This window comes from Takifugu flavidus, chromosome 7 (assembly GCF_003711565.1).
Source record: "Takifugu flavidus isolate HTHZ2018 chromosome 7, ASM371156v2, whole genome shotgun sequence".
NCBI classification, from domain to species: Eukaryota; Metazoa; Chordata; class Actinopteri; order Tetraodontiformes; family Tetraodontidae; genus Takifugu; species Takifugu flavidus.
The window spans coordinates 8,347,259-8,361,634 of NC_079526.1; the positions used below are offsets into that span (position 1 = coordinate 8,347,259).

The window sequence follows — 14,376 nt, forward strand, 5'->3', positions numbered from 1 at the left end:
ATGTGATGTATTTGAGGTTCTTTTGCCTTTTCTGTCACTGGACACCCCAAACTCTTTGCTTTCCTCCTCTCTTTCGCTGGCCACTCTGCAACATTATCCAAAAGAAAATGTAAACACAGTGCATGCCAAGACATTTCCCTTTTATTTTTCACTAAATGCCTGAATCATTTTCTTTTAAAATCACTACAAAGTAAAATTTTTGAATAAATATAGACTTGTGTTATTTCAGTATATCATTTTATTAACTCGCATCGGTTCAAGTAGGAGCACTTTGTCCTACTGGCCAATAACGACAAGACAACTAAAGGTGTTTTTATCATTAGTTCATCTTAATTTACATAGAAATACTTGCTATATACAGGAATGTCACCATCGCAATGCCACTTAAAACAATTAGTTCCTTTCAGGTCTATTTGAAAAACAAAACTAATAGATTAAGAAAAAAAATATAATTAGTAAAAAAAAGTAGAATATTCTAGTTTGTGAATGCTGTTTGAGCAATGCTCAAACATTTCCTCCACCTTTAAAAGAGACATGAAACACCATCATCTTGAGTCCCAAACCTTATATTAAACATAAATAAGCGGTGTTTTAACTACAACATTTGACATTGTCCAGGTTTCCAGGCTTTGGACACAGATGCTAGGATACTTTATTCTCAGCTCCAAAACAGTACAAGATGATATATATATTTCTTTGTTTTGCCTAATCAGTTAATATAAGTATTTGTTCATATGCAGGTAGATGTTTGAGAGATGAGCAAGTCTTTCAACAGATGGTTCTTGCCAGTGATTTCTGATGCAGGAGCTGTAAAGGTCACAACACAGAGGGAATGTGGTGGTTCCTAGTCAGAGCTTTGCTCATTAAAGATGCAACAGGCAGATGAGCACATAGTCCCTGCATGAAAGTGCTCTGCATGAAAGACCTATTTGTTCCATCTCAAGTACCATTGGAGTCCGTCCTACGCACCAGGAGGAGAAAAGGAGGGGGTCTGCCTTTCTAAAAGACACCTTTATCTGTCCCCTTAAAACGGGACAATATGTGTAAAAGAACAGTTTACAGTCCATCACTGCAGGTAGAGCAGGTTTTTGTAGAGATTACATGAATACCTGATTCAACCCAAGCAGCATAACCTGTAACTACAACGGAATTGCTGCTCTGACCATTATTAAATGGAAAATATGAATAAATTTGTCATCATTTCAATGATCTTTGGCACAATGGGATGAATCAAATAGATTCAAATTAGATTTCATCTAATTATATTTGATTTGATCCTAAACTTGGGACACGTGTCAAAGTGTCTCATCTTCTTCATGGATAATAGGTCATTTGAATAATATGGAATATGTGTGATTTGTCTGAACCATCATTCAAGTCATGATGAAGCAGCTCTCATTCTATGAAAATAAATAGAAGCTTTAAGAAAGAGAGGAGGAATGAGAACCATCCCCATCAGAACTTGTTCTCCTGAAATGCTGCAGTCTTGGAGCAGTAGCAGAGACCTTATATCACTTTCTACCGTGCTTGTTTTCCATGTACTTAAATCTCTCAATCACAATCCTCAGTTATGTTCTTCCAGTCAGACAGAAGAGGAGAGAATTCTGTACAACAGTGAGGACCACACGGGGCTGCAGTTCCCTACGAGCAGAACACACCTGAAAAACAAACCTATACATCGTCCCCAAACCTCCTGAGACCACCGATTTTGCAATATTGGGCTGCAGAACCTGATAAATTCTGAAAGCTCTCATGTCCTTTCTGTTATGGGCTGGCTGGAACATGGGTGCCATTCTCCCTTGTACCTCTGGCTTTATGCAGGGCGGCCTGAATGCGAAAGTGTGTCCTGGATTCCATCGAGTAGTTTTTGTAATTTTGCCTGAAACAAAGCGAAACATTGAACTTGTGTATCCCATAAATCCATAATCAAATAAATATGGTTGGATTTTGGTGACGCAACAGCTAGCGGTAGACTTACTCTAAACTCGACCTTGATGTATTTATTATCTATAAAACTACAGTTCTGGTGTTTGAAAACTTACTTTGCTGCTTCTAAGAGCTTGATAGCTTCATCTCGCCTGCCTTGCTCCAGACACAGCAGCCCGTGTTCCAGCAGAGCATTGGGAACCAGGTAGTGGTCATACTTGATCTGAGTCTCACTGTGAATCACAAGAGAAGATGCTGTTTTTGTGTGTGTGTGTGTGTGTGTGTGTGTGTGTGTCATGACACATTTGTGGTTGGGTGGTTATGAGATCACGTTCTGCGGTTCAGCAGCTTACTTGCAGAGCACGAGGGTAAAGTAGTGTTCCGCCTCCTCCTGGTGCCCCAGGTGTTTGAGGCACAGTCCCTTCAGAAGACTCAGCAGACACTGATCATCTATAGAGAGATCGGTTCCTGGCACACACGCAGATACACAACAGACAAAACAGGAAGAGCACGTCTGGTCAGGAAGATGAGGGAGCATATGTTACACACGGTGCCTTGCATTGTTTGCTACGCCTTTGGGATTACTGTTGAGAGAAATCAACATAACTTTCTAGGATTTTGTAAATGATTTTGCATACTTGGGCAACTGTCAAGTTTCTTCTGGGCCTCATCCAGTGTTTTCAGCATTCCTTCAGTCAGGTCTTTGTGTTTGCCGATGACAGTGTAACCATTCCAGATGTACATCATTTCCTAGACAATACACACATTTTTGTTCCACACTTAATTTAATGCTCAAAGACATTCAGAGGCAGTAAAGCAAGAGTGACATGCTGATAATATTGACCAGTGGGGGAGCGGGAAGAGGAATGGGGTTTTCCGCCAGGTAGCGACGGGCTTTCCTGATGGCAAACTTCTCCGTGGGTAAAGATTTTCCTGCTATTTTCTGCTTTAGCCCAGGAACCTGCCTGCAGTGTCAAGACAAACCGAAACATTTGTCTTCAGTAATACCACCAATACACATGCCTAAAAAGCTGCAAAAGAGATGCCATGTGACAAAAATGAATTCTTTTATATGCCTTCCATTCATACCGGTACTTTCTCTGTGGGGGCAGCGAGCAGTTTGTACCTGAACAGAGTGAACGCCGTTTCCCCGAACGTTAGACAGTCATCTGCAGTCAGCATGCTGAGGTAAGCTGCTTTCATGTACATGTAGGTGGCCTGAGGAAAGGAGACATCTGAATCATTGTAAATGAAAAAGGCTAAAAGTAGCCTTGAGATCCATGTCAAAAAGCCACAGCATTACCATTGTTGTCATGTACTGTAAAAAATGAGATGTTTTTAACCTTGAAAACCTGATAACAGCAACACTGAAATATCTCTTTACTTCATAAAATTATTTGCAGCGCTAATACTCCTCTGAAAAGGTCGTTTTGTGTTTTTACACTCTGCTCTAAAAACACAGCACGAGTAACTCGATCTGTTACAAGGGGTGAATGAAGCATTACGCAACATAGAATTAAATTAGGTAGTTCTTCTTTTTCACGTGTGGCCAAATCCTCTCATGTCCAAATCCTCACATGTCTTCATGCTTATTAAAGCGCTCGTTATTGAGAAAGCAGCTGCCGGAGCTTCTTTAATACTTAAAATATTTAAAAACAAATGCTAAGAGCGGCCCACCTTGGACCAGCAATTCTCTTTGCTGAGCAGGTCAGCATAGAAGTAGGCCATCTTGAAGTGTTTCTTGTATGTAAAGCACCACATCAGTTCCCAGTAGCACATATGATGGAACTCCTTCCACTGCTGTTGAGCTTCACAGCACTCCTGAAACCTCGTGATAGCCTGAAAACCACAGAAAGGTTTTAAACCTAGATTTCTGTTTAACAAGCTGCCAATGCTGCAGCACCGTGCGGAGACAAAGCACACTCACAGCATCCAGGTTGCCCTTCATCTCCTCGATTCGACCCGCAAAGAACAAAAAGATGGATCCCTGAGAACACACAGTTTGTATTGGAAACACACTCCTTTTCTAATGAGCCCCCATGCATGTATCTATCAAACCTTAGGGTACTTCTGGAGATAAGGCTGCAGCAGCTTCTCAGCGTCGTGGACATCTCCTTCTCCAGTCCCTGCAAGAGCAGCAGAAAGAGCTCCGCAAGAGGTTTCTGTGTGTGTCTGTGTGTGTGTCCTGTCCCGCTGCAGGGTTATGATACTTTTGTGGTGGTGTGTATTCTTACCTAGTATAAAGCTCATGAAGGTGTGATAACACAGCAGCAACATGTTGCACAGGAAGGACCTGAATGTGCCCTCTTTCGAGCCTTCTTGAAGCTGCTGCAGACCAAAATCCTTCATAGACACACACACACACACACACACACACACACACACACACACACACACACATATTTATCTTGACGGGAAATGTCTAGTAACATTGCCATTCCCCAGATCGTGGTCTCTGGTTCAGTATCACTTACACGCCTTACTGGTACGACAAGTCCAGTCAAAGTGAAATCACAGATATACTTTTGATGATTGCACCATCAAAACAGGAAACGTGTTTCTGAACGTGTAGTTATAGATGTGTACAGTCGTGGTCTGGTCTCACCTTATTTCCAGAGAAACCCACAAACTCCAGCAGCTTGAGTGTTCGTGTGGGCAACATCGAGATCATCTGTGAGGGGATTTCAAGGTTAGAGCAGCAGGGCACAAGAGCCTTTTGTTTGAAAGGAAACGCCCTTAGGCTCACACACACACTTTTTCCAACCAACACACTTTACAATGCAAATATACAGACTAACAAACAATTACATGAAATGCAGCACTCTTTCTTAGTTTTCATGGAGGGAAGAGCTTTAAGAAACTGAGGGTTTTTTATGGTTTTTATTCATGGAAATATTCAGTCTTCTACTTACGAGATTAAAGGCTCCCACTCCCAGTTTAACACCACCCTCAAAATGGCCATGGTTGTGACCTTGAGAGTATGTTGATGAGTTGAGGACGGTGTGCAGCTCTCTATGCAAAAATAAATGAGATATATTAGACCAAATTCATTGCAACATTACTAATATTCTGGGGGGATTAATGCAGAGAGGCCACAGAGCGTGAGGGTCTCAGGTAACTCCTCATGAAGCATCGCGCTGAGCTACCTACAGCACCAACCACAGCGTCACATTTGCAGATGGCACAACTGGTCCAGTGGTTTAAGGACAACAACTTCTTCAATCAAGGAGACTGCTGTCCACTTGAGGACAGGACACACACCATCCCCCATGACCAGCTGTAGAAAGGGTGAGCAGCACTCAGGTCCGGCCTGCGTATCCCAGACGATATGTCCTGGACCGAGAGCGCCACAAGGAGGCTCAAACATACCTCTACTTCCTCTGCAAACTGAGGATGCCACCAGTCTCTTTGACTCCTTCTACAGAGGCACTGCTGAGGGTGCCTGTTCTGGTTGCATCAGCGTGTGGTGTGGAGGCCGCACCCCACCCTAACATACATTATCCACAACCCTCACCAAAGAGCCTCCGGGCCCACTCTACTAGTCTGCTAAACAGCTCCATCCACCAGGCTTTCACTATCCCACCACCTCACGCCTCTTCCTGTAGACTCAAACATGACCCCAAACATTCTCTGAATCCTTTGAAGATCAGAATTAGGACAGATTTAAAATGTTGCTCACTTGTATGTCTGGTAGCTGTTCCTCACTTTGATCCCTCCTTTGATAAAACTGATCATGTTTTCATCCTAAACAGGCAGGAGGTAATGAAAAGAACAAGTTTAATCAGAGAGAGCAACACCTGTTGGTGGTATCTGGCTCAGTTCCTGACCTGAAGGAAGGTGAGCGCCGCTCTTTGTAGAAGACACTCGGCATAGCAGACCTCAGCATGGAGCTCCTCTGAGGTGGAAACATCACAGACATGTTCAGAGTGATTCACAACCATGAGGCAGGAAAAAAAAGAACTGTGCAGCTGCAGATGTGACATCGTGGTCACACACACACACACACACACACACACACACACACACACACACACACGCACACACACACACACACACACACACACACACACACATGCAGGAGTTCACTGACCTTCAGTGAAGTTCTTAGAAAATGAAGACTTCTTGCGGTGCCTGATAAGGAGAATAAAAGGGGGCATTTGCATAGCTCAGTCGTATTTATACAGTTATGTGACTCAGCATCTGTGCTGCTAAAGGCAGGATGTGTTAGTAGCTCCTCCTCGTGTTTCCCTCCCCCCTTCTCTTTCTTGCGAGTTTTCCCCATGTCTGTCTATTTTCAGGCTTCCCTCAATCGGCACACCTGATTCAGGGGAAACTCAACCCACCTGCCCTTCGTCTTAAAAGCCTTCTCCTGTCTATGCGTATGTTTTGTGATTCCCATTTTGAGTTCTGAACTCTTTGCCTGTTTTGCTCTGCAGATCATCCATTCAGACGCCTGTTCGCACTGCCCAGCCTGCTCTGGCTGCTTTGTGGATTCCAAACTGCTAAAACGTCAGTAAAGCTCTCTGTGATCCACTCAAACAGTCGCGTGTGTATCTGCCTTTGTGTGTTCGGTTCGTGCTTGCAGCCCGTGACAGGATGCTGAGACAGAGTTGGCATCAGCTGCTGACTGTATTAAATGTTGCACCTGGATATCACAGTGGACTTCCAGCAGAGTCTCACAGTCATTCCAGTTTCTTTCTCAAAGACAAGATTGTGTTCTGTGACAGGTGCAGGCAGCCAGGTCAACACAGGTCAATTGTATTTCATGATAATGCTTAAAATTTAGATTTTATTTTGTAACACCGCCCTTCCCCCCTACCCCCTATACAATCACCATTACCACCATTTTTACTTGTACGAGTTTCTGAGGCTCTCTAGCGCCCCTGGAGGCTCCCCAGGGAACCACAGCCCCCACTTTTACAAACCACTGCGCCATAGATTTGTTTGCGAGGGTAGCTATAAGTTAATTTAAGAAACATTGTGACAACAGGGAAAGACATACCTTTGACAGATAGCCTGGGCCTCCTTCATGGTGGTTCCTGCAGCCAGTATGTGTTGGGGTTCAAAGGTCATCATGGCCTGCATCTCCAGGATGGTGGCATAGGTCAGAGCGTGGTACATGCTGTCTTTGGTTCTGCAAGACAACAGTATTTAAAGGTAACAAAACTTCATTAATACATATTTCAAACAGATCAGACGTGTACATATAATGGATAGGTGCAGCCGGAATTTAGCGGAGTGCATTTTTGATAAGAAGCACCTTTTGTGTCAAAATGAATAAAGGACTTCCAAAGGAGACGCCTAAAATCACGTGAGATCGGGATACGTCAGTCAATGCAGTTTTGCTCTTAAAGGTGGGTGTGGCCAAATGCGTAGGCGCCCGCCCACGCACAAAAAGAGAGTCTATTAATATCAGTGACGGCCAACAAGGCAATCTGGTGTCACACGTTTTTCAGGTGGATTTACTTGTTCCACCTGTCGGCTTTTCATTACCGTCACTAGATGCACCGCACAAACGTCACCATCAATCTTCCGCACAGGAAGGTCACATGTCACCTGAGAGGCTGTGTAATCTGTTCACCTGTGTTCTGCAGCACAGCACCGGAACGGTTCAGCCTGCATAGGGGCCATTTCAGAGCTGAGGCCTCTGTTAGATCACAGTCGGCGGCTGTTTAAAATGTTCGAACGCGTGTCACCGTGTGACACATGTGACTACTGCCAAGTCAGGAAATCAAATTTGTTGAGCAGCAACTTGAGGAGGAGTGAATAACACTAATTTGAGTCAAGTGACCAATCAGGAAGGAAGAACTAACAACCAGGAAGCATAAACAGAGTCAGAAATGTCGAGCTTGTGCACGGCGAGGGGAGAAACGGGAGGTCAGAACACGCTAAGCCAGAGCTGTGCTGAAACATCCGGGGAGTTTAAGATATCTCACAAGACCAGGAAAGAGTTCTACCAACACTTTCTTAAGAGTGAGCGCTTCACCTGATCACAAATCCAGTTCTACACCAGGACAAAATATAAAAGCTGTTGGGCCATTTCATCCAATTACCAGAAAAAGCCCCGTTTCATTAGCTTGTGTGTTTGGAGCTCCTTTATAACAAGAGAAACTGGTTATTAAATGACCTGTGAAAGATTACAAATAAAAAGAGCAACAAATGGGATGAATAGGATAAACTGCCCACATCTCCAGAGGTTTGAATGAAGACGAACACATCTTCCATCAGGGAACGCCTTCGCTGCCAGATCTCAGCATCAGAACAGACCAGAACAAACGTTTACACGTTACGTTTGCCCCTGCTGTGCTCTTCATGCCGTGGGTGAATGTGTGTGTGGCAGCAGGTGAGCTACCTGCGAACGGCTTCCTGCTGTTCCTTTACCTGCTCCGGAGCCGTGCCTGTGCCTCTTCAAATTCATTTCGGAGAAACAGATCCAGGGCAGCCATGCAGTCTTCCAGAGCCAGTGACAGGTCTGAGCGGGAGCACCTGGATAAACCACAGCCAACGAATGAGGAAAGGAAGACAATGCTGAAAACACGTGAGCGATGATACCGTTTAAGGCTTGGCTATTTAAGAGCTCAACTAAAAAATGTTTAAAATAAAGAATAGTAGTGTGAAGACACTGTCGGCCCAGTCAGTGGAGTTATGGGAAGATTTGTTTTAATTAGCTGCTCTTTCAAAGGGATCTGGGGGTCAGTGACACTGTTTCCCAACACTGAGCTGCACTGACATCATCTGTTACACCTCCCACTCCACAAACTGCAGTTATCACTGCCATCTCCACACTCGTTTACCCCGGGACAATGACGCACATGGCCGTCACATGACGAGCCCATAACGTGGCCAGACAGGGCGGGAGCCCCCAACATCGTGCAGCCTCCTCATGAGTTCACTCACCTTGTTGTCAATCTGACTGAAGGAATCTGTTTATTTGTGAATGAGGACGACCCACAACCCGTTAACACCCCCCCCCCCCCTCCACTCAAGGTTGACCTTCAATCTGCAGCTCGTTGTGTTGATCAGCGCCGTAACGCCGTCGAGAGGAGAGCAGGAAGTGAGGTGACACAGCAACGAGGAGCTCATATGGGTCAGTGGCTAATGGAGAGCCTTGCCTTTACATTCCTGCCCATTAGAAACACTGAGGGGCTCTCTCAGCTTGCACGTACACACACACACACACACACACACCACACACACACACACACACACACACACACACACACACGCTCTGCTAATGACATGTGAGTGACTGCTGTGCTACCAGCAGGAGGGTCATGAATGCTGGGAGCTACATGTTTGTTCCGGCTACGTCTGCCTAAAAAGCCAAATTTATTCTTCAATCTTGCAGAAGAAGATAACAGTTGGCAAATGATCCAGAGACCAGTGTCGCCCCTGCTCATGTGGTTCATTTCTGGCTGAGGGGAATATTCTGAGAGGAACAGCAGACGTGTCTAAAGGTTTCTGTTTGATTTTATGGATTTTAAGCAGGATAAATGCAAACAAAGATGTTCCAAAAGGCGCCCGGCCGGGCGGACTGTGACTGTGAATGGTCACACGGCATCAACTGTACTTAGACTTTTCTCTCTGCGGTTGGAACTTTGTTCTTCGATTCCAACATGGTCAGAAGGCTGTTCCTCTGTTTTTAATCAGCCAGTTAACAGAACCAGTCGTTCAGTCTGTCCTTGTCAGTTCCCGTGTTTATGTCAGTCACTTCCACGTCTGCTCTGTGGGCTGAAGTCTAAACAACCGAAAAACACTGAGTTGGCTCCACAAACTGCAAAGTTGGGTGCAGGACTCTCAGTGTTTCCCACTGGTCTTAATGGATTTGCTGCAGTTAAACTGGTGGTGAAAGAGCCAAAATAGCGAGCGAAGGGTGGCTTTGCTATGTAGCCGTGGCTGGAAACCAGACTCACCGGGCCTGAAGTCAGACACCGCTGCGAGGTTCTGTCCTTAAAACCAGGAGATAAGTGGGGATTGTAGGACACAGGAAAAGGCTGAAGAGCAGGACAGTGGGAGGAGTCTGTCGGGGTGACGACCTGCACGCCATCTCCCATTGTGTCTCCATAAATCTACTTCAAGTCAGCTGAAATTCGAGGTAGATTTCTCCAGAGACCTCACACAATGGTGAGCATTATCACTGAAGCAGACACACACACACACACAGCTAAAACTACTGCGTGCAGAATCTCTATTCACTGTAAACACACTCCTCATATGTGAATGAAAAAACAGACCGACTCTCATTGTGTTCAGCTGCTTTCATACCTTCATCGTGCATCAACCTCAGGCCTGACAACAAAACTCAGCAAGTTTTTCCACATGCCTGAGTCACACACACACACACACACACACACGACATTCGGAGGTGCTGAAGGTATCTTACCCATTAGACAGAGTTTCTTCTTCTCCTGACATTTTCATCTGGCAAAGTGTGTGAGATGAAGGGATGGTGGTGAAAGAGGACAAAGATAAAGAAATCGGCAGGAGGACTCGAGAGCCTGGGGCCTTTCCGGCAGTGCAGCGTAATGGTCTCAGCAGCAGCAGCAGCAGTGAGAGGAGAGGCAGCGGCACAAGAGAAGAAGAGGAGAGGAGGAAGAATGGAGAAGAGAGGGAGGGAGAAAGGGAGGAAAAGAAGGGGGAGGGAGAATGCAGAGGCAACTGCAGACCTTAATAAGATTGGGATGACTATCACACATGAGGACAGATAACTGTCTGTGCTGCTCATCACACTCATACACACACACACACGCGCACACGCGCACACACTCATACACACACACACACGCGCACGCGCGCACATACACACTTTAAAAGGAGTCCCACCTCACTCTCATCCGATCCTCACTCTACACACTGCCTTCTCTGCTCCAATTGGTGGACGCGGATGTGGGCGGGGCCAAACGCCAGCGACTGGTGGGGTGAAGAGTTTGATAACGACAAACAAATCTTCCCAAAGTGAGAAGGATGAGCGGGGAGAGGGAGCACAAGGCCACAGGCGAGTTAGAATCCCAGCCGGTTCGGTGCTGCAATGCTGAGTCTCTGCCACTGCAGCCAGTCCAGAAATAGAAGCAGCTCCGCAGCTGTTGTGGATGCTCAAAACCCCCCAAAACTCTAATGTTAAATTGTTAATGAAAAACAGAGCAGCTGGCGGCGGCCATGTTTTTGGCTCTGCATTAACGCGAGCGCAGCACTTAATCACTTAGCTGCTGTGTGTTCCTTGAGTTTAGTGGAGATTTGGACATGAAAAAACAAGAAAAGCTATTTAATTTAGCAAAAGATGGCTAATGAAATGACTTGTTTTCAGCAAACTAACATTTATGCTGTTGCTACTGCAAATTCTATTATTTTATAAACATAAATCAATGAAATCCTGACAATATGTATATATGAAAATACTGCTATAACAAGTTTTTTCTTCTAGAGCTCGACTGTAGGTGCATGTACATTCTTCAGAAATGAAAGAAAATCCCACAATCATTTATGTGAAATCTTTAGTTCCTCATAACTTTTGTCATCTGCCCTCCATCATCACAGGCACATCAGGCCAAAATGATGTATAAAATCGATGTAAATGTTTTTTCCATCTATTTAGAGCAGCAGTGAGAATCACATGTTAACAGTTTATGGTGATATTATTACTTTTGAGGTGGAATTCTATTTAATTAGGTACTGCTATAGGAAATCTTTCTATTACATGCCACACAATCGTATCTCTTATCCTGAATGCATGTAGCATTAGCATCTTGTCATGGACGAGCAGGCTAATTCATCACAGATGAGTGCCGACAGAAGACCACTAACATTAGCTGACTAATATAATCACATTAGTTCTCTTTACATCATATTGTGTTTTATGCTAACATAGAAATCATGGGGCAGACAAGGGAGTCCCCCCCCCATACCTTTTGTGAGGGTTAAAGATTGACCACCCCCTTTTTGCCTCTCAGTGGAATGGTCCACTGCTTGGCTCCGCCCCCTTACATAAAAAAACTTGTTGTGTCATCGAAAAAAGGCTGTCAAAGATGCCACGAGTGAACGTCTCGGGCCTTGCATGTGACAGTAGGCCAGCATGCTAATGTGCTAGCAGTGTGTGTGTGTGTGTGTGTGTGTGTGTGTGTGTGTGTGTGTGTGTGTGTGTGTGTACTGACATAAGCATTAATAAAGTCTGATTCCTCTTCTTCAAAAATAAAGCTATTACATGTGCAGATTTACCACAAAGGATGAACTTGCCATAAATGAGACATGACGAAGATAAAAATAAGCAGAAAATGGATTCAGAGTTTACACCCCCCCCCTCACACACACACACACACACACGGTTACACACTCACACGCTTAGACAGTAAACCCTTTACAAGTCTTGACAATGTGGTATTCAAAAAAAAGAGTAGCTGACACCCAGCCATTCATTTCTCAGGGCTGTCTGAATCAGTGTCGATGGGCAGGTTGGCGGGGGGGGGGGGGGGTGCAGGGAGAACGTTTCAATGGGTTCTGTCTCACCCGTTTGGCAGATCTGCTGGATTCAGGCCGTCTGGGTTTCCATCGGGGATCTGTAACCTGAAACAGAGGAGTGAACTGTGAGCAGAGGAGGCTCATCTGCTGAAAGGCTGCTTTTTGTGCTTCCAGAACATGATTCCTGAGTCACAGAAACACAGACACTGATACGCGTCGACACTCCCAGATTTCTGACAGAACTGGAAGCTTTTTTTTTTGCCAAAAAACAAAAAAACAGGACAGATCTGGAGATTAACAGAGGTTTTACCTAAAATCTGTGATGACGGGATCCAGTTCTGGAAAGCTTTTGTCCGTCAACCTGGGAAAAGGTGCAACACGTGCATTTAGATCTGTTTCTTTAAGGGTCCCCCCCCCCCCAAAAGCCTCTACACAAAGTAAACATACCGGCCGGGGGAGTCCGGGCTGTCCGGGCTGTCCTCCGCCTGTACAGCATCCCTGTGAAGAGGTCAAAGGTCAGTTTAGAGCCAACACATAAATGGATCACATGGGAGCGACAATCGGAGCTTTGGAAGGACAAAGTCTCCTCTGACAGTGTGAGGACGACTCGGGAGTTTCAAACACAGTCGATTAGCCTGCATTCCTTCAACAGGCTGAACGCAGAACCGACCAGGAAACGAGGAATCGCGGAACACCGAAGAGAAGGAAACGGCTGGCGGCAGCAGGACCGCCGGCCGGTGGAGGACGGGTTCTGTGCAGTTTAAACTGGCTTCATTCATCATTCAGCGCAGCGGATTCCAGCCTTTTGATATCAAACCCTCTAAACTAGTCTTTTTTGCCCCTCCCCCCGTTTAATTATGTTCAGCTAAATGAATCCCACATTAAAGAGTCACGAGGTTAGAAACCTAAATCTGTTATGAAAATCATTAAAGCCGACACAATGAGGGCCTGACTGACAACAATTGGAATGAAATGCTGGGAAACCGGCTTTAAAGCCTCTCAGATTCTGCCAGTTTTCCTGGCTGCTCACATGTAGGAAGCATCACAGTGAAGCCTTAAACATGCATTTAAGGGGCATTTATGAAGAACAGTGCGTGTAATTCTATGTTTTATTATATTGGCAGGACTCTGCTTCCCAAAAAAAGCTGCTTTTTAAGGAGAGAAACTGGAATTTGTCTCTGCCTCGGACCTCCGCATAGCAACATATTCAGAGTATTGACAGTAACCTCATGAAGTTTCCACTCAGGACAAGTAAGGACAGAACCCAGACCTGCACAGAGTTCTGCTCTACTCACTTTCTGCTGTTGTTCCTCTTCCCGCTTTGTCTCAGGCCGCTGATAAAACTCATTCCCCACAGGTGAGAGGTGGAGGAAGGCAGGAATTCTGGAGGCTGGAGGTGCTGAGAGGAGCGGACATGGAGGGCACAGCAGCAGCAGAGGAGCCTGTGTGTGTGTGTCTGCCTGTCTTCCTCGTTCCTGATGTGTATAGGTGAGCTCACTATTGTTATTACAATCACAGCTCCTATTCAAATCAGCAAGGCTCAGCGCGCTCCAGGTCCTAAACTCCCCCAGCTACAGCCTCCAATTCACTGGTGGTTCTGCCTTTGGATGAGCTAATAATCTAGTAATTAGGTCAAATAAGATATAGCATGCATTACAGTGATAATAAGGGTTGACAACACTCGTGCTGAACTACATTAGATGCTTAATTAAGCTCCTCTCTCCCATGTGTGTGTTGGAAAACACAAATAGTTGCAGTTTAATTAAAGTCTGGAAAAGTGCTGATTTGTGGGACATGTCTCAAACTCATGAAGGTCAATTCTCACAATTCTTGTGGTAGAGATCAAGACGCAGTGTGGAGATGAAAGGGAAGAATGAAAGGAGAAGGTGGTGTGAGATGTTTGGAAGCCAGAGCGAGGTTTGGACATGTCCTGAGGAGGGACAGGGTGTATATCTGATGGGTAGAAGGATGCTGAGGATGGAGCTCTGCAGCGCCCCC

At 45.3% G+C, this 14,376-nt stretch overlaps 1 protein-coding gene across 2 annotated transcripts; it reads right to left on the reverse strand.

Annotated features, from left to right (window-relative positions):
* Positions 1-215: 215 nt before the first annotated feature.
* ttc39a (tetratricopeptide repeat domain 39A) lies at positions 216-13,876 on the reverse strand. 2 transcript variants are annotated; one of them, XM_057037515.1, is made up of 21 exons: positions 13,674-13,876; positions 12,826-12,876; positions 12,689-12,739; positions 12,427-12,483; positions 8,308-8,412; positions 6,929-7,060; positions 6,017-6,057; positions 5,754-5,821; positions 5,606-5,670; positions 4,839-4,938; positions 4,532-4,597; positions 4,161-4,269; positions 3,985-4,052; positions 3,854-3,913; positions 3,604-3,765; positions 3,053-3,144; positions 2,771-2,891; positions 2,565-2,676; positions 2,280-2,394; positions 2,043-2,159; positions 216-1,879 (listed from the first exon to the last, which is right to left on the reverse strand). In XM_057037515.1, the coding sequence occupies exons 1-21, from the start codon at positions 13,724-13,726 to the stop codon at positions 1,765-1,767; spliced, it is 1,860 nt and encodes a 619-aa protein (XP_056893495.1). In that variant the 5' UTR covers positions 13,727-13,876; the 3' UTR covers positions 216-1,764. The 2 variants fall into 2 exon arrangements, with proteins under 2 accessions (XP_056893495.1, XP_056893496.1); XM_057037516.1 differs by lacking the exons at positions 12,427-12,483; positions 12,689-12,739; positions 12,826-12,876; positions 13,674-13,876 and adding an exon at positions 10,310-12,181.
* Between the last annotated feature and the right edge of the window lie 500 nt (positions 13,877-14,376).